The sequence below is a fragment of the Odontomachus brunneus genome, unplaced genomic scaffold, assembly GCF_010583005.1.
Source record: "Odontomachus brunneus isolate Ranch 3 - 2012 unplaced genomic scaffold, Obru_v1 Obru_scaffold_098, whole genome shotgun sequence".
In the NCBI taxonomy this organism is placed as follows: Eukaryota; Metazoa; Arthropoda; class Insecta; order Hymenoptera; family Formicidae; genus Odontomachus; species Odontomachus brunneus.
The window spans coordinates 269,884-296,580 of NW_022639548.1; the positions used below are offsets into that span (position 1 = coordinate 269,884).

The following is a 26,697-nucleotide window of genomic DNA, read 5'->3' on the forward strand; positions in this document are numbered from 1 at the left end:
GAGTAAGGTAAGGCGAGGCGAGGCTGTGCTTTGACATTGACGAAGTAGACCCGTAGACGGTGTGGGAAACGTCGCTAATGTCGTAACCGAGTGTCATCGTGCACCCTCCTGGAGCATCGGAACTCTGCTGGAGGAGTGGATGGAGAGGAAGGTGACGGGGACGGCGAAAGGGGACGCTGGGAGATATATCGTCGCTCGGGACAACCAAGGAGGAACAGGAGGTTGATGGCTCGAGGACGGGCTGGTTATCTTTTGCCTGTAGGTGCAACGATGTAACTACTGCTAGAGAGAGGACGAGCTTTAGTGCCTACAAGAAAGACTGGCGTCTATCCACGACGACAAAGCCTTAGATAGGGACTGTCGCCGGTGTCTTTCTCGACGAAACTTTACGTAGTTCATCGTAAAAAGTAAAAGGAAGAACGTGAGAGACGCGAGGAGCGCGACGGTTCTACGTTCCGCTGTGATTTTGCGAGCAGCACAATACGGAGGCTGTCTTGACTATGAAAATATCTAAAAACGTGAGAGAGAGAGAGAGAGAGAGAGAGAGAGAGAGAGAGAGAGAGAGAGAGAGAGAGAGGGAGGGAGGGAGAGAGTCAGTCCAGAATTTATTGAACTGGAGTAATCGCGAATTATTTATTTTATTTTACGTGAATGATAAAATTAAATCTCTTCGGCAAAAATATATATTTGACCGTGGATAAATCGTTTCGCGTTTTTTCAAGAAACGTTTCCACGTTTCCGAGAGGTGCAGACAATTTTCCAAGTATTATTCTTTCGGCTCTGGTGTCCCAAAGGGGTGGCCGAACGGCTAACTGGGTCGGGGAGTCCCCGGACTATATCCCCTACAAACACGAAACCAATCGCGACACCTTCGATGACCGAACGAACGACTCGGTGGCAATAACGGGCGGTGGTCGAGCTCGAGGAGCGACCGAGGGGGTTAAGAGCCGCGGGGGCGCGCGATGGTTACAGGATGGGAACGGCCGAGGGGACAGTTGTGTTGCGGAGGACGAGACCGATCTCACCGGGATATCCTTCCTTTTATTGGCCATAAAAGCAATAATGCAACGCCATACGATACGCGTGCCGACGCTGAAGTACGACAAAACGATACAAATGCCTGGATTCCTCAGTCCCTTCCTTCCTTCCAGACCTCAACCACTGTCCCTCCTCACCGCGATAGTTTCGACATGGATCGGAGATCGGCCGACGTCGACAATGTTTGGGCTCTTCTCTCATCGCGTATTATTTCATTAAATAAACGTAACTTTTATTCGTCTTACGGCCTCTCGATGATTCATTCTTCGCTGATCAATTTGGCCGGGCCATAAAGAATTGCCGGCTCCGTCGAAAATGGTGTCAGGTTTGAACTGATTGTTTGAAGTGATGATACATTCGCATTTTACTTTCGTGATATTTACGTTTATAAAAATACGTCGTCGCTGTTTTCCGCGGTTTTCCGCATTTTAATTTTAGTTATTTGGAGAACAGTCGAAATTAAATATCCTGAAAATGTAAAGACAAATATACGAAAGTACCTTCTCAGCAAATTAGCCTTGTGAACCACACGCAGCGTTACTATTCATAAACTCATATTACAAAATACGACTATCGCAAAAACCATCTTTTTAATTTCGCCGGCAAGACGCAAGGGAATTAAAGCGACGACGACGGATGAAACGATAATCATCTGAGACCCGTTCTCTCTCGTTCTCTCTTGTTCTCTCTCTCTCTCTCTCTCTCTCTCTCTCTCTCTCTCGACTCTTCACTCGGCGAAGCTCATTTCGCGCTGTTTAAAAATCTCATGAAGGCGAAACAAAGGACGAGGCGCGAGCGTTCGGCATTAAACGGCTCTCGAAGGACGCGACGACGGGGAGCAGAGAGGTAGGCGCAAACCCGAGGACGAGGAAGAGCGTCGTGATGACGTCTCAATTCCCCCGGAGTCAGCCTTTAAAAAAGCCGAGGGAAAGATCCTTATCAGAACGTTTCGCCTCGACCGGCCTAATTTACTTATGCTCCTCCCTTCGGGGCCTATTTACAAGTGCAAAATTGCCTACGTCCCTCTCTCCTTTCCGACGACCTCGAGAACTCGTTCCTCACTTGTTTGCAAGTCCGGGCTCCTAGTATGCGTGTAATACACCGGTCATTAATAATAACTAGTTCACTCTTGCCAGGAAAGAAATGTCGCGTTCGAAACAAACTAGTTATGGATGCAAGAAATAATATAAAAAAAACATACTGCACATCTCGTACGTGCAAAATATTTGAGAACATTCGTATCAAGCTTTAAGTATGATCAGGATTTGGTTTCCACATCGGCAAACAATATAAATTTTTCTTCGTGGAGATGGTAAAAGTAGAACACCCGATTATTGATCCCCCTTAGATACTGGCACTCTAGAAAAACCTGGCTTTTCTTCGGACGGCGGTTGTTCACTCCGCTTTAGTTGTGAAATGCTCTTTTGCAATCGTGGAATACAGGCAAGAAGTTTAACTGCAACGCTGGTTTCAAGAAAAGCCAAGAAAAAAACAAGTTTCTCTCGAGAGTGTCAATGATTGAGTGGATGTCAATAATCGCGGGTGTTCTACTCTGTGTAATTACAAAATTATATATTCGTCGTCGCTTAAGAGAAGTTTGATGAATTGGGTTTTGAGTGAATTTGAATTTAATCATGTAAATTATTGTCAACGTTACGAGAATTGTTTATCGAAATCTGGCGGCGTGCGACACGCGTATCGAGACACAGCCGATAAACGCAGCCGCGTGAAGAGGTCTCGGGTCTCCTCCTTCTTGCGAGAGCGTCTCGATGTCCGGTGGGGCGCTAAGAAGCAAAACGACACCTTGAGCCGAGATTACAACCGTCCGAATCCTCTTTTCTGCGGCCCTTCAGGGGCCAGCTTCCCCGTGTGTCTTTACATCTGTTTTTGCGCGACGCGCCTCTTGCGAGAACCAGCCGTCTTCTTACCTCCTTCCCTCGCCTTCCTCCCACGAATTCTCATCCCACTCGACGCGCTTACGCGTTTCCTCACACACGTACTGCACACGCTTATGCAAAATCCGCTCACATATACGAAGAGCGCTATATTCACGTTCCTCGAGGGCGCAGTGAATACATTTCAAGCGGGAATACGATTATCTCTCCGTATCGGGGGAAGATTCTTGTTGCATCGGTGGATTTATTAGCGGAAATTAGAGCCGTTACGGCGGATTCTTACGAAACTTAGAGAAGCGGAAGAGGAGGGCCGGCGAAGACGCCGTTCGTAAAAAAACAAATCGTGTCTAGATGGTCGCGAAGTCGCGCGAGGGACGCCCGCATTCGGCATTCATATTTCAGTATCCTCGACGATATTCGGGCGGAGGCGATCGAGAAGGCGATTTCACCTCACTTCAGTTTGTCCTTCCGCTTCTCGTCCGTCAAAGCAGCGGATATTTTAAGGAGCTATCGATTTTCCTTAACTATTCTTGACAGCCTACTTTTAATTTTAGTTTACGCGAAACTTTATTTTTTCTCACACTTCGTAAACCGTATTTCCTACGCCGCGTGTCGCGATTCCCCTTGGCAGACTCCGTCATATTTGCAAAAGTGAATTGTACTTTAAATGGGTAGTCATCGAAGCGTCAAGAAGAGATTCTTCGATGTGCGATCAATGTGCCATACTCGATGATAAAATTACAGTAACAATCGGTCGGGAGAGAAGGAGGGAGAGAGATGTGCGACGACGCGTGAAACGGTACGTCCCGAAAACTGCGACGCTGTATAATTTCGCGAGAGCGACATTATCGCGACATTCGACGCGTTAGGGTGGCGTCTTTACGAGCGATTATCGCCACAGCATTCGCGAGAAGAGAGAGACAGAGAGAAAGAGAGAGGGGAGAGGGTGTCCTCGGAAACATCGCTAAAGAAGCTAAGATTCGCCGGCAACGGATCCGTCGCGAGCGTAAAGGGAATCGCATCATCATCGTAAACCTACTAACCATCCCTCCGACAGGAGGGAGGAGAATGTCGAGGCTGGTAGGAGGGACTTTGAACCACCTCGGCGTTAAACTATCCGGCAACCGACTCCGATCGCACCCACTTCTCCGTCGTCCTCTCGTCTCTCCTCTCTCGCTGTGAGCGCCGTCACACGGGAGGGAATCTCTGTACAGCACCGGCGCACTCGGTGCAACCCTCGCGTGCCCTTTTAGGCCCCGCTATCGACGGGTAGTCGAGAGTTGTGTGTCACCATTCGTTTCGTCGCTTCGTGCCGTCAACATCTCGGTTGTGACGCGCGCGTGACCCTCGTTCGCTCGTTTCCGGCCGCGCCGGTTCGCTCTGGAAGCACGGTGAATCGATGATGCGAAACGCATTACTGAGCGATGCCGATTCCTAGGTATGTTCATTTGACTCTCGAAGAATCAATTTAATGTGATTACTCGCTCGGCGGTACCGCACCGTCGGAGCGACGTCTTTACGTATTCCACTCGGACGAATATTTCACTTTAACGCTCTCACCCTTCCCGGCTCTCATCCTCCACGAGAAATCGCAACTTTCGGCCTCTCGAGTACGGATTCTCCTCGCCACCTTTGTTCCCGCGAATTTTTCACACGCCTCGTTCTCCCTCCACCCTGCCGTTCCTGACTCCCTCGCCGGTCTCATCCGGCTCCTCGGGAGCAGGGTTAAGACTTTTCTCACTTTCCACACATGTTTCATGGGTATCAGCAGACACGGTAGGAAGATTTGCAAGTTAAATGGCATAAACGAGAAGGCGAAGCTGCCATTTTTCGCTCTCTATCCGCTGCTGAGGCTCGCTCAATGGCAAAAAGCGACATATCGCGCTACCTCAGCAATTGAGACTTTCGCAATCTCTGCACGCGAGTGAATATCGAGATTTAATTTCCTTTTTTTTTTTTATTTCTTCGCCACATTGAATGACATACACTTTTTTTTATTTTAATGTAATATATTGAGAAATTTTCCTTCACATTTCCTCTCATTAAATTTAGTTCCTAACATTTAAGCACACTTTCCTGTGAGGCGAACGCGCATGAGAACGATATCGTAGTAATGTATAACTGATTTCCTTATGAATGCTAAAAGCAACGCAATTCGTCGTGTGCGAGGAATAGAGTCGTGGGTAACATCCACCAAGAAAATAGATATCAATAATGGTCCCCTCGTGACGCGCGTCCCTGCTAATTTATTTCCCTATGAATATCCGAAAAGGCACCCTTTCCTTCCACCCGAAGACTACCGGGGCCCGTTGTCTTCTGACTCGGGTGGGCGTTGTATGACCGGGACATTAAGACATTGTTCGCATGATTTACACGCCGATTTGCATTCACGCGTCGGCCGTATATCAGGCGAACGTTATGCGTGAACTCGCGCGTTGGCTTGCCCGCTCGCACCTTTGCCGCACACTAAATCCCATTGTGTATTCGTTACTTTAACATCCAGCGTAGCTTCGCGATATCTGCGCGCGAAGACGACACCTCGCACTTTGAATCCCAAACACACGAAAACGCAGGGTGATGCAAATTTGTGTCTTGCGAAAGTTTAGTGTCAGTGCGTCGCGAAAATTCACCGCGGTTTAATTCAGACGGTAATTTAACAATTACTTCCCTTAGGATCGGATGTTGAAAATGATTAAGTTACGGCTAGAACCGATTCAAACTTTCATTGCGAAGAGGTTATTTTCTTTAGAAGAACCACACATACATACATACAATAAATAATAAGTAAATAGTGTTAATCTAAGTCGAAATTCTGATCCCTTTTTCGACCTCAATATTCTATTTAATGCCTATTTTGATGCTCTAAAGTCTGTATCAACTTTTTTTTCCATTTAATCTATTAGCTTTGCCGAGAGGTTCCTTTTTAGAATCTACAAATGTCGTTTTGTGCGTCTTTTGCTATTTAGAAGCGCTAAGTAGAACTTCAGATTGTAATTTGTATCAAATATACACTGATTTAGAACATACAGATGTTAGAAAGTTTAGGTCAAAAGTAGGGCTACAATTTCGACTCGGGAATACTCACAACATTCGCATGAATGTGACGCATCGCGGAAGTTCATTATTACAGGAAAAAGCATAATATTCCATAACTATCCCTAGAGTATCGTTCACGTCCGTAACACTCACACAAACTTGACGGAAGCCCTAAACTTACGGTAAAGAATGCCGTTCAACGAGGCACGAGGCGTGAAAGAGAGATAGAGAGGGAGAAGCGCGGCGACCCCGAAGAATATTAGCGCGAGCTTGCTTCAAGCTTGCTGGGGGACAGCGTACCCTAGCTTGTTCTTCTCGAGCGACGCATAATTCGTATACACTCGCGTATGCACACACACACACATATATCCAGACACTCACTTATACACGTGTACATCTTGCGGGAGTGGCAGGGCAGGGCTCACGTGCGAGCGAAGCATCCTTCGCCAGTAGCTGAACAGCCACTGATGAACTTGAGTCATCGATCATCCAATTAGCCGGGCGATCAATCATCCCGCTGCCATTTGCCCCGAGCCTACCGACGGCCCTCGAACGGGTTGCCGCTTGCTTACAAGCATGGTCCAGCAGCATCCTTCTGACATGGCCCAGCGACGGCGGCGGTAGCCGCTGGACGCGGGAGTTCGTGTAATCAACCCTTTTCAACGCGTACACCTTCGGCGTAACGCTAACCGCTTCGTCTCCATTTCTCGCTTGCTCGTCACGATGCGACTTTTTCGCCTTGCCCGAAGCCTCCTGGCAATCAATATTTTCAATTGCATCGCAATAAATAATGCTTATACGCGGCTATAAGGGGAGTTCTCGATAACGACTGTTAGAGCTGGAGAAGTAATTTCTACTTGTAAGAAAATACTGTACTTGTAAGAAAATTTCATGTCTGCTTGAAGCGAATGATTATCGACACGTTCGCTACCACGTCACATATATACAATTTTCTCTACGTAGTCCATGTAAAAACAAACTATGTTTTACATAATTAACATAAAATTAATGTAATGTGAGTAAACATTACATTAAATTTAATTATATAAAAAACAGGTTCGTATGTGAGAAAATTCTTTAGATGAACTACTAGCGAATGTGTTAAGTGTTATTTCTTGAAATTTCTTGGAGTGGAATCTTATTCAGAATGAGTGAAAAGTCGCGGTATTTTCACTCGAAACGATAGGGAAAGCACTTAAAATCACAAATGTTTCACTCCAGCTTAAAGTGAACTCTGACTCCTTATGGACGAATGTTGAAAAATCACTCGAATTTGAGTAACACGGTGGTCACTTTACTTCTCGAGCGTAATTTTGCATCAAGAAATTTCGCAAAAGCAATTACATAATCCAAGGTCTTCTTTCGTATATAATATTTTATTTGTTAATATTTTGTTCTTCTTTTCCAGTTAAAAAAAAAATATTCTTTCTAAATTTCTCCGAATAAAATCTCACTGAAGACGAGTGAACATTCACTGGAACCGATAGTGAAAATACCGTGTACTCGAAAAATCGTATGAGTGGAAATATTTATTCCAAGATTTAGAGCTTTATATAAATAAGAGGTCGTGAATTTAATTCAATTGTAAAGTGATGCTGTCACTCCGCTTCACTCCAAGAAATCCAGAGAGATAATTACGCACAAAAGTGTCCGCCGTGTGCGATCGATACCTGGCGTCTCCGTACGGGGTAGAAGGGCCGCATAGACGATCGACGAAACACATTAACGACTCGGGAGCGCTACAGCGGAACGAACACGTTGAATCGGTATCCTCGACTTCGTCTGACACACGGCGATATTCCCCCCCGCGACGTATATATACTCCTGCTCATCGTTACCGTGTTAAGCACGGTAACGCACTCTCTCCGCGCGAACTCACGAGCGCCTTGGTTCGCGACCGGGGGCGATACGGCGGCTCGATATATCGGATAATAATGCGCGATATGACGCGTGAGTTGTTAATTCGCGCGTCGCGTCCGATGCACATGACGCGAACTCGCGGATCTTCCACCCTACGCCGCTCTTCGCCCCTCACGATCCGCGCGCGTCTCTCATTTCTCTCTCTCGATGTTTCCGCGCGACTTGCCGCCAATAGCGCCCCGATCTCCCTCTCTCGTTCTCTCTGCGTTTCTCCGCGGAACAAAAAATTTCCCGCTAAATCGACCGCACTTGACCCACGAGATATCGCTCGTTGCCTTGAAGCGATTAAATTCGGGAACGGTTATCCTCGAGAAGTTCCGACATGAAGCTGACTCGAGGATGAAGTTAGGTTCCCAATAAAATAGCTCTCTAATATCGGACCGCACGCTTTCCTACCAGAGAATCAAACTGTCAGTTGATTGTTGTTTTTGACGACAGGCAGCGGTCGAACTGGTTCCAAAAATCGGCGGGCGAGCCTGACGCCGGCCGCGCCATGTTTAATTTATGCTGATAGATCTTTACATTCCAAATTGGCTCTTAGGCTCTCTCCGTTTATTTAAAGGTACACCGTACCTCTCGAGCCGTCAGCGCAACTCGCTTATTGGCTGTTCGTCTGCATCTCGCTCGCAAACAGCCGCGCCAGCGCTCTCTTCTTCTCGATTTATATCTATTTCCATAATTTCCTCTTAGCTGATAATTCACCACCGCCGACGCAACGGCTTCCTCCCTCGACCCTTTCTGGAATGCTCACTGCGGAGCGTTGTTGCGTGGAACGAGGCACAGGAATTGCCGTCACAGTTGCCTACGAGAGTTTCTTCTCCCCCTGTCTCTCTCTTTCTCTCTCCCCTTCCCTTCCTCTTTCTTTCTCTCTCTTTTTCTCCTCGTAGTCCTCTCCACGCGCGGCTTGTAACGTCGCCAGCCGGTTGCGACGAATTAGACGTTCAACTCCGCGAATTATGATGCCAGTTGCTTTAACAGGAACACGAGATGATAACTTCCGAAGACTCTCCTCATCGCCGCGGCGCGTGTTACATTACCCTGTAATAGGAAGATACCGTGGACCAGGGCTCATCAAGACGGCACGTCACGCGTACACACTCCCGAGTACTTAAGTTCTTACGCTCGTGAAAATATTTCCCGACTAGAGCAACGCGTCAACCAGCCGCGCTTTTGCCTGGTTGCTCGGGGTGCCGAGCTGAAGACGATGCAGGGTGGCGAAGCCACCAAGGGTGGCTCGGGACCGCCCGCCGAGCGCTAAGCCGATAGGCCGTGAATCTGTGGGGTGGGTGCGGGAACGAAAACCTAAGTGTCGGGCGGAAAACGTCTCTTTAATGCTCTTAGCGTCGTCACGCTACTTCTGCAAGCTCCCGCTACTTCCGCGCGGCTCCTCCGTTCTTCCTCCGTGACGTCGAATAAATATACGTCGGCGTTCAAATTACAGCGTACGTCCGAGCGAGAGTTTCCGCCGCTTACTTCCTGTTCGTATCCGAGTTCCAGAGCGGTGAAATAGCGCGTGATCTGAGTGAGAGTGGTCGCGGAAACGCCAGGCGACCACTCGCGACAGATCTGAACGCTCATGGATCAAAGAAACGTTTATCCAATTAATCTTCTTTTCGCATAGGTGAGACGCAAACTACGTATAGATCAGTATTTGCAAACAAATCTCATGTAGTCGACAATACACGCGCGAACCATACTATTTTCCGAAGCTTCGCCTCGATCTCTGCTCATCTCCGTGTGAAAGCTTCTCAGAGCCACCTCCGTGAACGCGGAGTCCATCGCGATAGCGCGTTTCGCACGTTTCCTCTGTCGAAAGGAAAATTTAGCGGCGCTCCCGGCTTCGACGAGGCAGGCAATCCCTCGACGGTGGTCCCTGTCACTGCGTGCCCGTGACAGCCGGCAATTAACAGCCCCGGACTCTCGCCTCTCTTTCCTCTCGCTCTGTCTCTCTGTCTCCATCGGCGTGCTCCCGCTAACACGGGTGCGCTAACTTGAAGCGCTGCTACGCCAGAGCGCCGCGCTAGGCGCCCGCTTAAATAATTGTCCCCCTCGTCGGACGGTTAAGACACCGATTTGCCGGCGACACGTTCTCTCCCCGGTGCCATCGTTTCCTCGTCCTCGTTCGCTCTTTCGATCCCGACGCGTTCTTGTCGCCCTCCCGCGACGCCAGTCGATAACACTCGTCAATTTGGCCGCCGTGTTTTCCGATTATTCCTGATTTATTCCGAGCTTCCGCGAGATTCACCCTGCACGCTCGAGGAGGTGTTGTTGAAGATAGAAATACAGTGCGACATGCACGTAGGCGTAACCAACGCGGAACAACAATCGACTATATCAATTTTCGTTCTCACGGCAGATTTCTTATCGATTCATCTCAATTACGGGGGAACTGGGCGGCCGGGGGATGTTTTCTCGAGGGCCTCTAGGTGTCCACGACAATGCTGTTTAAGATGATTACCGTCCCGATTTAACTTCCGCCACCTCGCAAGGGAGCATGGTACAACATTCCTTGGAACGCGGAGGAGACTCGTCGTTAGACAAATGGGATGTTTTTATCTGGCATTACGTCTTTTTATTTGAGCTCCGATTACGGACAGGTAGGGCGTGTCTCTCGCGGGGATAAAGCGATCCCGTCGGCGTGCCGTGCCTCAAGACAGACGTCGGGCGATCCAAGCTGTAATGATACAAGTTTCTTGAACGATCATTTCTCATCGAAGTTTTCGGCCGAGGAATAACAATTCAAAATAGCGTGCCTCATTTAATGAAAGCAAAGTAGACGATATTTTTCTTGAGAGGCACAAAGAGAGAGAAAGAGAAAATTACTTTTTATCTAGAGGAGCCGCGCTTTGAAATATAACGTTGAATTATGTTAAATTAAATTACTTATTTTGAAGAATTAAATTATTTACGTGTCTCTCTATTTCGATGCACGATCATGGGAAGTATCTGTGGATACTTCTCGATGACGTGTCGCCATGTTATCGAGGCTACATCCATATCCGTCGGATTGGGGGTAAACTTTAAACGCGCCGGTGATGATAGCTTGGCGTCGTGATGGAGATATTACATCGTGAGGCACGAAGCGAGACGCGACGTCCTGGTGTGACGGGGGTGAAAAACGAATAAACGAACGAGCGCTGCTCCCGTTCTTCTCCCACCTCTAACACGGTCATCCTAACCTCGTTAACCGGCAGTACACTGTTTGTACGGTAATCGTACGCGAAGCGAGAGGAACGGATGGAGGGAAAAAGAAGGGTGGACTGCCGCCACCACCGCCTTACACGTCGGGAGGCTCTTACGCGCTGTTTAACTTATCCATTTAAAACTCAAACACGCGAAACAATTAATTAGTAATTAACGCTAGCCGGTAGTCGAAGCAATGGAATAGAGAGCAAGAGAGAGAGAGAGAGAGAGAGAGAGAGAGAGAGGGAGTAAAAGAGGAGGAGAAGGAGGAGAAGGAGAACAGGTGGACGGATGTGCAGATGGAAAGGACGTTCCTCCAAAGGATGGCCTCTCCACCTCCGAAAGAGGATATTGAATGGATAGCAAGAGGCTTCCGCGCGAGTGCAAGAAACTTTAAAGTTCGAAACTTTAGTTCTGCTGTTAGCTTCTAATTAGCAGACAAACAGAGCCGACTCTGAGGATACAGGGATCGCGTCTATCGGCGCGGCCTGCGAGGAAGATATTGTAAAATAGACGGCTATCTCTCCGCTCGCGTCTCCCGTAACTTTTATCTCTTTTAGATAGCGAACCCGTTACGGTGTATTTTTGAAGCTGGATACACCGGAAATTGCTAATTGGGGCGCATTGTCGGTGACGCGTCATTGTATTACGAGATCATTAAAAATTTGAAAACGGATGAAAAGTGTTTTCTACGTAAGGACGCAAGCGATCCTGAGAATCTGGAGACGTTAGGTAAGACTTGAACCAGAACCGCGAGACCATCCGAATAAAATCGAGGGAATTCGAAATGTACGAGTTATGAGTGCGCAAAAGACGAGCGCTGACAAAGGAGAGTTTTCCTTTCAGGCGTTTGGCTCAGATTTTGCAAGACTTCTATTTTGATTTTTCTTTTAAGTAAAGTATTAAGAGTTTTAAGTTTGGGTTTTCGTGTTCATTGCGACTGCATATAATTTACCTTTATTAGCTTCAAAATGATTTCCTTTATTTTAATTCCTCGGTGCTCTTACAAGAAATAAAGCAGCTCTTTTTGTAATATTTTGAGAGGAAGTATTCTTTACAACGTTCTTCCTTGCATTCTTTATTATTTTTTATTTTTTTTACGTTTCTTTCTGATATATTCTTCCTTTATATATTGTCATTTTTACTCTGTGCACGTTAGTCCAATCACACATCTGTCCCAAGCATCTGCTCTTCTGTATGATACAACCCCTTCGGGTGCAGAAACATCGGTAACGGACGCTCGGACAACCCCTTACGCGACCGACTCCAGAGGCGCGCGTTCCTTTTTCGTCGTCGGCGGTTCTCTTGCAGATTACCTGTCAGTCCGCGGCCGAATTAACCGCTGCCGCGCTATGAAAACGTCGGCGTCGTCGGTCTGCACCGCGCGTTTACTCACGTTTACTCACCAAACGACAAACGCACCCGCGCCGGAGGTTTTGCATGGACGACGGCAGCCTGTATCGGTTCTGAACGGCGGGCAGCGGGGGCGGTCGGGTTAGCCGGGGTGGCGAGTCGGGTCACCGTTGGTGCGAGGGTTTCAATATGCTTCGGCAGTAGTTACAGTACCCTCTCCGGACCACCGCAGATCGGTCTAGGCGGTGAGGAGGCCGAGGGCAAGGGGGGAAAGCGAGCGAGAGGAGGCGGTGGAGGAAGGAGGACTATCGTGCTGCGGTATCGGTCGCCTTGGTTATTTAGGAAACCATATCAAAGTTTGAGTTGGCTGCCTGCCGCTGCTGCGCACCCTCCTATCGGAGCCCCCGCCTCTGGACAATGAGGTCTCTTCCGGTCTCGTCGAGGTCGCCCTTGACGTTCGTTACAACGCCGAATAACGGTATCTGAAGCCACCGGAATGGCGGTGGAGCGCATGAGAAAATATGTTGCACGCCGTGGAAATTCGCCGCGAGCGCAGGTCCTCTCCACGTGAGCATTGAATTCGCAGAATGGAAACAATTTGCCTGGCAAAAGTCTCCGCATAAATCGAGCTGTCGTTTCCTAGGAACATTTAGCATTATCGAATGTACATTGAGAAATCCACGAAGAAGTTCAATGTTCTATGATCGAACACCAAAGAGACATCTTTATTTCACATGATATGAAAGAGTATGTCGGAGATGCGTTACTTCGTTGGCAACACCGTCGGTGCGACGAAGCGTTTCGTGGTGCGAGACGACTTCTGAAAACGAACTAATCCGCGGAATATGACGTTTGGGTACAGAGTGAAACGGGTTGATAAGACGAGATAAACAGACGGAAGAAAGCGCATTCTATATCGCGGTCGGCAAGTTTGCGCATTCCTCGCGGCAACGCGCCGAGGACCAATGGAAGACGACGTGTTACCGCAGTGAATTGTAGAGCGAGAAGAGAAGGCGGTTCTTCTAGTTTCCTGCCAGGTCCGCGGGTTCTTCAGGAAGGGTCTAGAGATTTAATTAAGGCAGGGCGACGGGTAGAAAGACGAGTCGCTACGTCGTGTAAACTCGAGCCCACCCGTTGCCCTCCTGCTCCCTCTTCCCTCCTTTCCTTTCTCGTCCGTGTTCCGCCGTCTTCTGTCGTCGTCTTTGAAACGAGCCAAGTCGACCTCTCCTTCTCTTCGCCATTTGAGAGGATCTCTCACGAAAACTCGTGAGAACGCTGCACACGTCTGGAGCGTAGATCTTGTTCGGCCGAGCATGTGCGTCAAAGTTCGTCAGGCTACTCGGATTTCCAGTCCCAGAAATTCCCCTCCCGAAGAGGCCCATGTCTTATTGCGACTTTCGTCAACCCCGTCACGAGAGACGGAGACCTCTCTGCAAACTTGAGACGTTTGATTAGACGACAAAGAGGTACGATACTCGGTCGCGCAGTCAATGAATGCCCGACCGAATACCACGATGTAGACACGCGAATATATCGATGGAATATATGTTCAATTTCGTCGATGCTGGAACGTGTCATCTCGTGAGAAAAATACTTATTACGCACGCATACTTATCATCACGCACGCATACCGAACTCGACCAAGCGAAGTAATTATCGGCGCAACTACACGAGGAAGAAGTAGAAAAAGTTTCTCTTCGGAAGCTTTCACTCGACCTTCTCCCGCGAGAGGAGTGTGCTTCGCGCTTGGCCGCTCTCTTCTCTCTCTCTCTCTCTCTTCATTCGAACTCCACCTCGAAGCAGCGCGCAGGCATCATCTGCCTCGCGGTTTCAGCGTCAATAATTTGCAAAGGCTGCGGGGCAGGTTCTAACCGACTGATTTCACGCATCTGGCGTTTGGTGGTTTAGTCTGGCCCGGTCCGTGCCGGCTCCAGAGAAAGAGAGAGTAGAGTGGAGAGACAGAGAGAGAGAGAAAGAGAGAGAAAGAGAAAGAGAGAGGATCGGACGAAAGACGTCGAGCAGGACGAAGGAGAAGGTGAGAGACGGTCGGCGAGAGTGAGACGAGAGAAAGCTGAAGTTAGAGGGCGAGGGGGTGGGCGGATGAAAGCAGAGGGCGAGTGCGGGCAGTCCCTGCCTCGCCGCGCCGTGGTGGTCCCGTGATCAATATTCCTTACCCCCTTTGCCTTGGCTTACCCCTCCGGCACGATACGGGTGCCCCTTACCTCGGGAAAACCCTCCTTCTACCCACACACCCGCCACCCCGTGCCCCCTTCTCCTCCTCCTTTGCCCCCGCCCCCTCAGGGGAGAACCCGGCAGAAACCCCTGAAACCCCTCTCGCACCCTCGTCTTAATTAGGAGTCTGAATCTGCGGCGGACACGCGTATAAGGGTAGGTCGGAGGAGGTCGAAAGGGGGGGGTAAAGTGTGGGTGGTCGGTTGGTTCGTAGCGGAGGCCGGGGTAAATCCGCAGACGAGCCTCGTGTCCGAGACATTATTCCCGACTTCGCCGCGTGATCGTCCGGTGGCGCGTCACGGCCGTCGGGCCACCCTTTTTATTATTCCCCGAGATAAACACATTTGCGCGTCCTTAGCCTTTCGCCCCCGCCGCCCGGGATCAACGCCGGCTCGCGTACGATCCATTTTCTGGACGGAAGAATTTTGCCGTCGACTTCACCCCCGTTTAACGCGCAATTAGCCGACTCCGCGCGAGAGCCCCTGTTCATATTTCTTGCGCTCATACAGGATTGCTCGTTACTCATTTACTCAAAAAACGAAAGAGAAAAGTTACGCTATATAAATTGTCATTACTTACAACTGTTGGAGTGCTCCTATCATCGTGTTCTTTCCATGAGTACTTATTCTCCATCAACTCCTTTGGTGATCGTTAGTGTCGTTTATTAGAACTCGAGTTTGGTAACTATTATTAATGACTTATCGATCGTTACGTTTCATTAATGTATTTTCTGCCATGCGATGTGGAAGTTGCGTTTCTGAGCGTGACCCGAGGAGTGACGTGAACCGTTTCAGAAAGGATCGAGTGAAAATTACGGATGACGTAGGTAATAGTCGCGATTGCGCTGGAATAATTAATTGTAGCCAGAGGCTCGCAGAATTTTAAGGAACTCAAAGTACGCGTACATACGCGCGGGCAGCGAGGATATTTACATGCGTGGTACATATAGGGTAGTACATAGAGGGTGGGCGGCGGTGAGGCTGAACCGAGAGGATATTGGGGTTAGGCCATTCATTAGATTATGGGAATTTGGCGGTACCCGTCGAAGGGAAAGGAGAGGAAGAGCTGGGGCTCGGCTGCGCGATCAAGCACCACCCCACGTGCATTAGCCTGCGTCACAAGGCGCGGCGAAAGGGTTGAGGATTGAGAATGCGAAGCACGAAAAGAGAGCTTTTCTTTGTGACGATTCAGGGTTGCGTTCGAAATTCTGTATATTTTTTGCTCGTCGCGTTAAACGTTACAACAGACGTGAGTAAAGATGCGTCACGCCATTTAAACCCACCTATCTGATCGCTCATCTGAATGCAAAAATCATAACTGTACGTCTGCGCGCGAATTTGTAAGAGTAATCGGCGTGTTTTCTTTGCTGTTGCAGAGCCGTCCCTCGCAAGGCGGGAGTATCCCCGCCAAATCATGAACAAGGTAAGAGATTAATCGTAAATAGCATAGAAGTAATGATAACATATAATGTCATGTCTATGCGCACCCGATTGCCGAACTTGCATTTATCCGGAAGCTCCTTTCCGCGTGAATCACTCCGTACTCTTAATAATCGGGCAAAGGAACATCGCGCTATGAGCGACGATTTGCATCTTTCATCAAGGAGACTAGCGAGTCAGTTACCAGGGAGGATCGATCTAACACCTTTAATTGGTTTTCGTGCACCGCGACTCGCATTGCGTGCTCGTATCTTTAGTTACCGTTACCGCAATGTCTGTGTGCGCCTACCGACCAGTGAAATCTTACACGCGCACCTTGCACCGTTGCGTACGAAAAATCACGTGGAACATATGAAAAGTCGCGTTACATTCTGCACACACGTTCCACTCCCCCTTTCAGACCAACGATTTTAATTAACGTTTGAACATAGTCGTGAGAAATGGCATGATAATGCAAAGCAATTGATTACTTAATATGAAACTAGTTTCGCGCGTAACTTACAAATTAATAGTCACGTTGAAACATGAGGTAATTGTCCCAATGGCCGGGCGTTTAAACGTATGTTGTCACAAAAAATACAATATACAATATTAGGAAGATGTTTAGCACATATATTTGCATTTATACGAAAACTTTGAATTTCCTTACTTAGAAAAAAATTATTAGAACCAATATATATCTGTTATAAATTAAATATTTAAATAAATAATGGGGCGACTTAATGTACCAGTGTCCGGACAGTTAAAAATGGTTATGGTCCAGTTTCCGAACGTAATTGTCCCAATGTCCGACCGCGATTAAATAATTATATGTTTGCTGGCTTGTCTAAGAGGAATTCCTCGATGAACAGCATGTAGTGCATCGTTTATTAGAGATGACCTAGCATGAGTTTCGTCCTTGCTCTTTTTCGTCTTCATATTACTTTTGTAAAAGTAAATATTTTCTTTATTAATTCCTTGAATATTTTAAATTATCATTATATATTTATGATTTTGAAATAGCTTTTTATATACTCAATGAAGTTATTAAAAATACTTTGACTTTGTAGTAATCACTATAAATATTAATCATTTATTTGTATTCTTATAAATGAAAATAGTTTGTCAATTAATAGTTTTAAGAAGTCTCACATGCAATTAAATGTCTTATAAAATATGCACAATTGTTATACTTACTACAACAATCCGTTTATGTTTGCTTGTTACAGGCGATATTAATCTCTAACAGGTGACATTAACCTCATATTTTTTGACAGCTTAGGTTTGTTCATGTGTCTGAAGATTGGGACCAGTAATAACTTTTAATGTACCAATCTCCGAACGTTTTAAAATCTCCTTTTAATAGTTATTTTTATGATAAATTCCATCAAAGTAAGTTACTTACGTCTTTTCGAAATTAAATATTCAATTATTTGCTCCCAAATATAAATAAATATTTAATTTTTATATTATTAATTAGATGCTTCCTCTTAACGAATTTGTTAACGATTGATTGATTATTTGGCTAAAGTATAGATACCTGCTCATTTTCGATTTTTATTTTTAATACGATTTTTATTTTTAATACAAAAATTTCAAGTTGAATTAATTGTTTTCCAAATACTTGTAAAATGTTATAGGTTTTTATTATAGTCATTATTAATTTTATTTTTTACTGTTAAAATAAACAATCAATATTTTTTTTCAAAGTGGTCGGACACTGGGACATGTCCGGCCATTGGGACGTTTACCTTATTGGATACTGGTTCTTTCCATTTCATAGGCATTCCCCTCAAAGGTAACGTTACAAAATCTCTCGAAAATACTTGTCACGTCGAGAGAGTCGTTTACATCGACGTGTTAGTTACCGGTACCTACTTACAATGTACATGTATAACTTGAGCCTCATTTGTAGGCCCTTTATGCGCCGTCTACCTTTCCTCATTATGCATTGCACATGAGAAAACTTGCTTGGAATCTCTCTTGCTCTCTCTCGCTTGCTCACTTTCTCTCTCTCTCTCTCTTTCTTTTCTCTCTCTCTCTCTCTCTCTCTCTCTTCATCCTCCACTCCTTCTCACTCTTCTTTCTCTTTCACTCTGTCGTACTGTTCCCCCTACGCTACCTCCGTTCCGGGGTGCCGAGCTACCACCTACCACCTACTCTCTCCGTCTCTCCCGCACATCGTTGCCCTGCCTCGTACCTTGGCTTCTTTATAAACTTTTAATGACGGCAAAGCCTAATCGAGAGAACGAACGAGCATACCCGACCTCGCGGAACTACTCGGGAAAATCAACGTTGGATCTCGATGTTCGATACTCAACCAGCCGACCGTCACTGCAAAAAGACGTTCGCGTAGTCTGCGATGATGGCGCGGCGCCGCTCGCTAATTATTATTGATTCATTTATCAATATTGCCGCGGGGGAGTAAAGGCCAGGTTTTTGGGAAACGCGAGCGCGATGTAATCACGACAATATTCGAGTAGTCCAACGACTTCCGTGATGTTAGCGCGTTTCTTACTTCGTGATGTACACGAAGAAAAAAGTCTCCTTGAATCAAGATAACAATGAACGAGTCAGACGCGTTTTGGTTGGAGGAGGCAGAATTTATGGTTCTTAGAACCGAATTTGCTTCGTAAAAAAGAAATTCTGTTTCCTTCAACGATGCGATACGATGGAATATAGCAAGAGAGATCCAGAGGGAAAGAAAAAAGAAACAAGAATCCGATGCCTCATTATCGGTAGTCGCGATACAGTGTTGCGTAAAATATACCGTGATAAGTGCGGGCGAGGAAGTCGAGGCTCGCGCGGAGGTGCTTTCGATTTGCAACAAATCATTCAGCGTTTACACCCGGCTGCCCGTCCAGTTGAATTAAACTTCCACCGAGAACTTCGTTCCCCGTTCACCGGCTCGGAGGCATACATATACACCGGGTATAGCTAACGGTCCGTACCTGCGAACTGCTTCCCGAAGTTCGCTCACAGTGCCTTCGTGCGAAAGCAGTTAGCTGTTTGACGTAGCGCTATGCTTGTTACGGACATGTCGAAATTAACGTGCCTACGCACGATGTATGCGAGTCTCGAGTCAAACTAAAGCGATACGCATTCGGAAGTTTGATATTTTTGCGTACTCGCGCTATGGATAACACGCGACGTCGATGATACTCAAAATTAGTATACTAATTAGGATACCGTTCTAGAATCACGATATAAATATAGCATGTAAATATAGCATGTTCGTAACTTGTTGCGTCTTTTTTGAGTGAGATTCTACTCTAAAAAATTGATGGGGTGCTGTCAGAAAGTTCATTATAACTTTACTGAAGATTCGTCAAGAGCACACGGAAAAAAAGATACGGTGTACAAAATCAGAAATACTTGTAAGCATGGCATTACTCTAGTTATCTTCGCGTGATGATGATGTGTGATTGATATGACTGAGTTACTTCAATTGCATCAATGTAGTTGACCTGCTCGTGGCAATCAGAAATTGATTGGGATGACATTTACCATGGGTACAATCTGTTTGAAGCGACCAAATATCGTCACTGCAACTCAGCAATTGTTCCGTGTTACTGCAGCAAATACATTATTAGTTGTTCCTATTTTACTATCAAACCGCTTGGCACAAGCGGATTTATGTTTGGTTCAACCGAAATACTGTTTTTCCCGTGTAGTGACGCATTTGCAGTGTCGGTCGCGGAACGCACCGACTTTTTTACGCATTATCGCCAGCTCGTAAACTTACTCGTACACGCAACAGCCTTTTCGCTTACCCTCGGGAAAGGGAACAACGACACAAAGCCGTAACGTTCGACTCCTAAAGCACGATTAAACTAATCCTTACTTATTTGTTCCGTACCGCTCACTGTGTATACGTCCCGCCGCTCCCAAGTATATCTTCTGATTGTTGCTTACGGTTTCTTTGGGGACGCCCCCACAAAAATTTGGCGAGCCCGAAGTTTCTCTCGAATCGCTTTTACGACTTTGTCGTCGTAATTTGCTTCCCAGGCAGATTACAAGCAGCGGATTTTTAATGCTGAAACGGGATTTCTCGCAGAAGAAGCGGGGAACTATATCTCCGACGAATCCCCGGCTTTCGCGAGTCTCATTATCGCGAGCGCTACTCCACGAGGTGAACGTATTCGCGGCTTCCTTTCCGGCGGCGTTTAAAGGAGGTACCGGTGTCGGAGTGTATACCGTGCGCCATTTAGCGGCGGCACTCTTTCATAAAGGACCTTAATAAAAATCCCAATCTAAACAAGCTTAATTTACGTCCGCCACATAATTACCTACCCCGAGGCACGACTTCCCTCGCTCACGTCGCGCCCTTCCTCCTTCTCGTCCTCGTCCTCCCGCGCCGCGAATCACCTCCGGCTCGCTCCGTTCCAAGAGGAAAGGAGGTGGAACGGGAGCGAAGGAGGCGCGCACGTCGAGAGCGCACTGAAAAATCTAAGAGGCTTAAAGCATTAAAAGGGTTATATAACATTCATTACCAGCGGGTCAGCCTTTGTGAAATTTCCCTTGGAAGCGCCGCCGCTCGGCGGACACGGCCTTCTCCCGCCCCCGCTGCTTCCCCCTCTTTGGCCCCTTTTCCTCCTTCTCGCTCCCCACCCCTCTTCGTCGATTCTTCTCTCTCTCCTCCCGACTCCGCACTCTCGCCCACGCAACCGAGTCTCCGCCGTCTTCATCTCGCCGCGTGTCGCGCTCTCGCTCTTCCGCAGCATCCGGCGTCCCTCGTCTCTGGGGGTGCAGAGTAGTCACGTGACCGCGCCATCGTCCGGCACTAGGGGCGGCGGTGGCGGAAAGTGGCGGAGAAAGGAGAAGAGAGGAGGGTCCGCCTCTGATGAAGATGTCGCACACGCCGGGGACTCCGGCGAGATTACTCGGGTTAGAACCTGCGGACCCTGGTCAGGGCACATGCTAATTGCTTTATTTGACATCAAGAAATAATGTACTGCTGTTCCACCGTCGCCACCGTCGCCGTGCGTGCGGGAACCCCGCGAGAAAACGAGAGCTCCTCCGTCCGCCGCCTCGCGTGTCCTTCCTCGCCACCGTTACTTGGACTATTCCAATAAATTTGCCGCGTGTCCTGCGGAGCAGCGCAGGATCCTCTCTCGAAGATCGTAAATTATCGTCCGACGTAAATAGGGTATACACATCGATGTGTGCATTCGCTCCCGCTGTTTCGCAAATCAAATCAATACACGATAAATAAATACAGTTCACGGTGCATACACGCGTTAGGTGCGTTTCAGTGCCTCGCTAGTCCTATAATCAATTTGTTATGCGCGATTGGTCGTGCCTTGTGAGTAAACTAATGAGACACAATGGTGTCCACTGGTGATCCGTGGCGGCTGACTCGAAGTTTCGAGTTGCTCGTAAGAAGATATCAGGATCTTACATTATGTCGAGTTATAGCTCTCGTCGTTACGGTAACATCCTTTTATCGTTGTAACTTTTCGATGAGAAAGCGTAGGTGGCACGGCAAAGTGCGCCACGTAGCATGCAAAGTACAGGAGCGGAGTCCGGCGCTGTAAAGAAGACTTATACTTTCACTTTCGGCGTTACGCGCGACTCGGCGGACCCAATTCATGGAAGCTACGTGATGCGACTGGTTACGTCGCGTAGGTCAACTAGAAGCCGGACCTAATAACCCTTAGTCGAGCCAATAAACATTTTTCCGGGTTACATATGGCGGAATTTGTATGCCAAATCGCGTATATCCCGGGGACGGCGGCGCGTTCCGACGCGGGGCACGCGCCTCTCTCGTAAATATGCCTTTGCCTGGCAAAGTGCTATCGCGAGCGCGAGGGGAAAGGCCGGTGGCGTACGGGGGCTTAGGGTGTTAGGGTCGGTTCTGGGGTCGCCAAGGGTGCATTTCATCTTCGGAGGCGTCAGCTCGGAGACCGATCGACTATACGGCCGACGTTGGATCATCCATCTTTTATCGAATCGGACCTGATGGCCAGGCGGCATCCGCCGCCGCCGCCGCCGCCACCGCGGACTCGCAACTTTTGCCTCTCCGAAGACGCCGCGGCGGGCACCTGAGGCACCCGCGTATCCGCATGTAAATAATGGACAACGCTGTTTCGACGCGTTATATCGCGGGGCGGCTTGTCAAACTTCCCACTCACTCTTGACGGCGAGACGCTTTACCGCCTGGCCATTTATTAATCGAGCATGCCGAGTCAAAATTTCAGCTCTATTTTCTACCTGAACTTTCCAACATCTGTATATCCTGAAGCATCAAGATATATTTAACATACGTTAAAACTGATGTCCTGCTCAGCGCCTCTAACGATAAAAAATGTACAAAACGCCACTATAGCTTCAAGGCTGGTAGGTTAAATAGGAATTCAAAGAGAGCAGGATATCAAAATATATGTTAAATGGAATATTTTGATAAAAAGTAGGTTCAAAGGATAGCTCATAAGCTCATAAGTTTTTAGCTCCTATACATTCTCTGTAAAAGATACCATTGATTTCGACAGAATAGCTAATCTTCTTGATACTTATGTACCTTTAATCTACCTATCAACAACCACAATTTTATTACAAGATAATTGAAGATTTCCAATATCACAAAATAGGGCTAAACTTGGTCGCGCACCCTCGGAATCCCACAGAAGGTATTTTCGCGAGACGACGACGGCGCGAGTTGCGTAATTACACGGCTCCGATTATGCGGAGATCTTGCAGCGGGTCTTGAGGTATAGCCGGATTGTTCCTACGTGTCCGTCGGTATGCGCGATCTAATAGTGATCAATGTCCTGTGGATCGAGCCATCCATCTCCCGTCGAATGGAAATCCGACATTCGCCTGTCAGAAGCCGTTACGGCCATCTCAACTTTCGTCCCCGGCAGCGTCCATCACGTCGGCTCGGCGGAACGCGCTCTCCTGGCCAAACATACGTTAATATGCATATATACGTAGTCGGTAACCGGCGAAAAAGTTGGGACTTGGTGATTGATGTGCGTGCCTTTTGTTCATAATAAACCTCTCCAACACTAATCATCCGAACGGCAGGAGCGCTCCTTCGTCTCGTCCGCGCGCGACACCCAATCGATCTGAATTTTTCGTCCGCAGCAACAGTCAAGTCGTGATAACAAGTACGGGAAGATCGCGCTTTATTAACGACGTTCCGATATATCGCGATTAGATAATGCGCCGGAGCCGCGTGGCTCGAGAAAATGTAGCGATGCAGAGAACCGTGAGAGGAGGTCGTGCGGCAGGGGCTTGCGGCAGGAGATGAGGGGCTATTTTTGCGGTTGGTGGGGAATAATTTAGAGGCGGATAATACGCAGAGACCGTGCAATTTGGCCGCGACGTCGACACCGCCGCCGCCGCCGCCGCCGGTGAAAGGCGACGGGGAGAGTGCGTGCTCGTTTTCATACACTTTCTCGCACGATACACGACAGCGCAGGGGGTGAGATCGGTGTGTAACGGAGAACAGGGCTCAGGTGTTTCACCGGGATAATAGGCGACATCATCCTTGCCCCCTCACCACCACCACCACCACCGCCAGCACCGCCAGCACCCTTCGATCTCCCGTCTCTCTGCACCACATCGTCAAACCCTGATCGATGTAATATTCACGCTCGATACACGTCCCAGCTTCTGTAACTTGCTACGTTCCGTACCTGTAAGTTCTCCCTCGAATCTCATCAGCGGGGCCTCTCGCGTCTTCTCGATACTTTCGTCGTTGATAACGCCGTGACAGCAACGCGCTCGCGTCAGCCGCGGTTCTTATCATTCATCATGTTAAAGTGATAAAATGTGTACCGTGTAGGAAGCATCATTCTCTCTTCCTCTCTCTCCTTGCTATCTCGTCTTCTCTGAGACGCGAATTTTGAAATGAGAATTGTTGCAACGTTCTTCTTCTCTTTCTCTCTCTCTCTCTCTCTCTCTCTCTCTCTCTCTCTCTCTCTCTCTCTAGCGTTTTATCACATTCCATTTTCGTGAACAATGAGACAACAAGAGCTGGGGGTACATTGAGATGAAAGATTCTATTTGCAAGAGCACATAATGTGTGGTGGCGTGTGTGACATTGCTTTTAATTTGCATTTTCTCAAGAGAGCGACCATCGCGCTTGCGTTTTGCGCGAAGGACGCGCTTTAATCCACGTTTCCGGTTTCGTTCGTCGGTCAACTAACGTCGAGCTCTTTTCGCGTTTGTAACGAGCGTAGGCGGCCGGGGTGTCGGTTACCACCCCCACGCGGCCGTATACTCATTGCGCGCGCGGTAAACACCCCTCTTTTGTTGGCGGTCGGTCGGAGTTAAGCCGAGGTCTCCCATTAGCGCCGCTCGGAATTACAAAAATAACACTTGTCCCTGCAGCCGGCCGCCCACGGGCAGTCCAGTGTAGTTAAGTAAAATTAAGCTAAAATTTCCGACGAGCCGCGATGTACATTCAACCCCTTTTCCGTCAGCTCGTGGCGGCGGCCGCGCGTACACGGTTGGCCAACCCCTCGCGTCCGAACCCCCTTCTGGCCGCTTTCCACCCCCTCACAGGAACTCTCCAGTGGACCTCTCTTTCCACGTATACGTTACACTTCACGCTGCCCCTTTATGCTCCGTGGGCATTAAATATTTACCTTTCGATGAATATGCAAATATAATTATTTACGCGCAATTTACACGTTTTTACGCGTCTTGCGTGACACCCGCCTCGCTCGCTTTTCGACGCGCCTGCTATTTGAGGTCTCGTGCTCGCGTATAACACGTGATAATTTATCATCATTGTTTACTTGCAATTTTCCATTTGCAATTGATCGATCTTCTTCGTTGTCCTAATTCAATCAACATGAGGAAACTTAAGAAGTGTGCTTGAGTATGCAAAGTGAGAATGTTTTCGAGAAAGGAAAATATTTTTTGGCAGTAAAAGTACATTTACAGAATATTCCGTGCAAAATTTGTAAATATTTTTTTACAATCTTTGGGCATATTCTCTCGTCAGTCTTTCAGTTTTTCGCAAATCAAATTCGTAATCGATATTTAACGAATATATTCTGTGTTTCGCGGCCCACGTTCGCGAACCCGGCAGACCCAATTTCACTCAGCATACCATATCCGAGATTCCAATCAAATTATACCCGCCAGAGGAACAGCAGCCGAGGAGCTGCTGTCAGCCCGTTCTTACCCCGTCGTCTTTCTCCGCGGGATTAACCTTTAACGTTAATTATCCGCCGACGTAGCCGGGGATAGAGATCCCGGACTAGGGCGGGCATCAAAGAACCGAGTGTTTAGCTGCAATATCTTTCCGCCGGGCTGCACATCGGGTGACCAGAAAAGGGGGACTCAAGAGAGATTCTCAAAAGGTGATGTCGGTGGGACTGATTCGCGGTCGCCGAAGAAACTGAAGAAGCCACTATCGAGTCTTCACTTTGAGATATTCCGCTCCCTCTCATTCTCGCTCATTTCGCATTGATGGGAGACACACGATAACTAAATTCGAATAAAGATATCGGTTTGTTTCTTCAGCATTATGTATATCAGCGTAGAGGAAATTTGTGACGCCTTTCTTTCAACTAGCGTTCGAATTGCCGCTAAATAACCACGCTCAAGCTGAAGCCCGAACAGGAGGAAGGCCTAAACGGAGAACGCATTCGTTGGTTAAGTCGCGCGCTATAATTACTCCGACGACTGGTGTCAGGTAGAGTGCAGCTACGCAGACAAATTGTATCTAATGACCATACGTCGATCATCCTCGAGCCGAGCAAGCGTTCCATGACTGCGTATTCGCGTTACTGTCGTTAGCATCCTTCCGACTCGACGGCCGACGTCCTACGGCGAACAATTTCGAGCACGGCGAGCGAGTGAGCGAGTGAGCGACGAAGGGAAAATGTATTCGAGAGTTTCCAATTTGCGGTTGCGGCCTGGGTAGAACGGGGGAGCGCGGGCAGGATTGGTCGGCACTGGCGGAGCGCGGCGCGGAGCTCTATTATGGTAATTATATGATAAATACAACAAGGCCTTGGGCGCTGTCTTCTCCTTCTCGGTCCTCTTTTCAGTCACGCTCGTCGACGTCCCTCTCCTCCATCAGCGGCAGGAATCCCGGCTCCTCTCGCGACTTCACCCCCGTCGTCTTTCTTCTCAGGGCATTGTCGCTCTCTCATCCGCCCTACCTTCCCACCCTAGTCCCACGCCACTCGTTCAACCCCGTCGCCGTTTCCACGAGCGAGCATTGGCGGTTTGCCTTAAAATACGCCTCTTCTCTCTACATCTCGCTCGCTGTTTCTCTCTCTCTCTCTCTTCCTATCTCTCTGTCTCCTTCTCTCTCTTTCTCCCGCGCGGAATGCAATTAATCTTATTCCCTTTCGATCTCGCGCCTTCTCGCGGCGCTCGTCCCAAAGGGATGAGTAACGTCGCTGGAAGAAGTGTTGCCGACTTAATGAAGTACGACTTCTGATGCGTGCCGAGGCGTCGGTCTTACGCGAGGGCGGGAGTCGGACGGAAAGTGCAGAGAGAAAGGCGCGAAGAGAGCGAGTCATCCGGAAATCCTGGCTAACACCCGTTTTCATTATCACGGTACGTTTACTGGCCGCCTCTTTACGACGAAGAAGGGAGCGGGTTAGATAAGTAGGTTACGTCGCTTACCACTGAGACGTTTCCGCAGGGTGGAC

General features: G+C 48.1%; 1 protein-coding gene across 17 annotated transcripts in view; it reads left to right on the forward strand.

The window, feature by feature from the left end:
* Positions 1 to 26,697, forward strand: part of LOC116848712 — a 336,115-nt gene that overhangs the window by 243,266 nt on the left and 66,152 nt on the right. For 16 of the 17 annotated variants that reach the window (XR_004379004.1, XM_032825076.1, XM_032825075.1 and 13 more), the window contains one exon: positions 16,033 to 16,079. The exons of the other annotated variant lie outside the window; for it this stretch is intronic. Coding sequence is in view for 15 of the 16 variants with exons in the window: in XM_032825076.1 (XP_032680967.1) it covers positions 16,033 to 16,079 (47 nt within the window). In the remaining variant the exon portion in view is untranslated. The remainder of the gene's footprint in view (positions 1 to 16,032; positions 16,080 to 26,697) is intronic. 17 annotated transcript variants of the gene reach the window in all.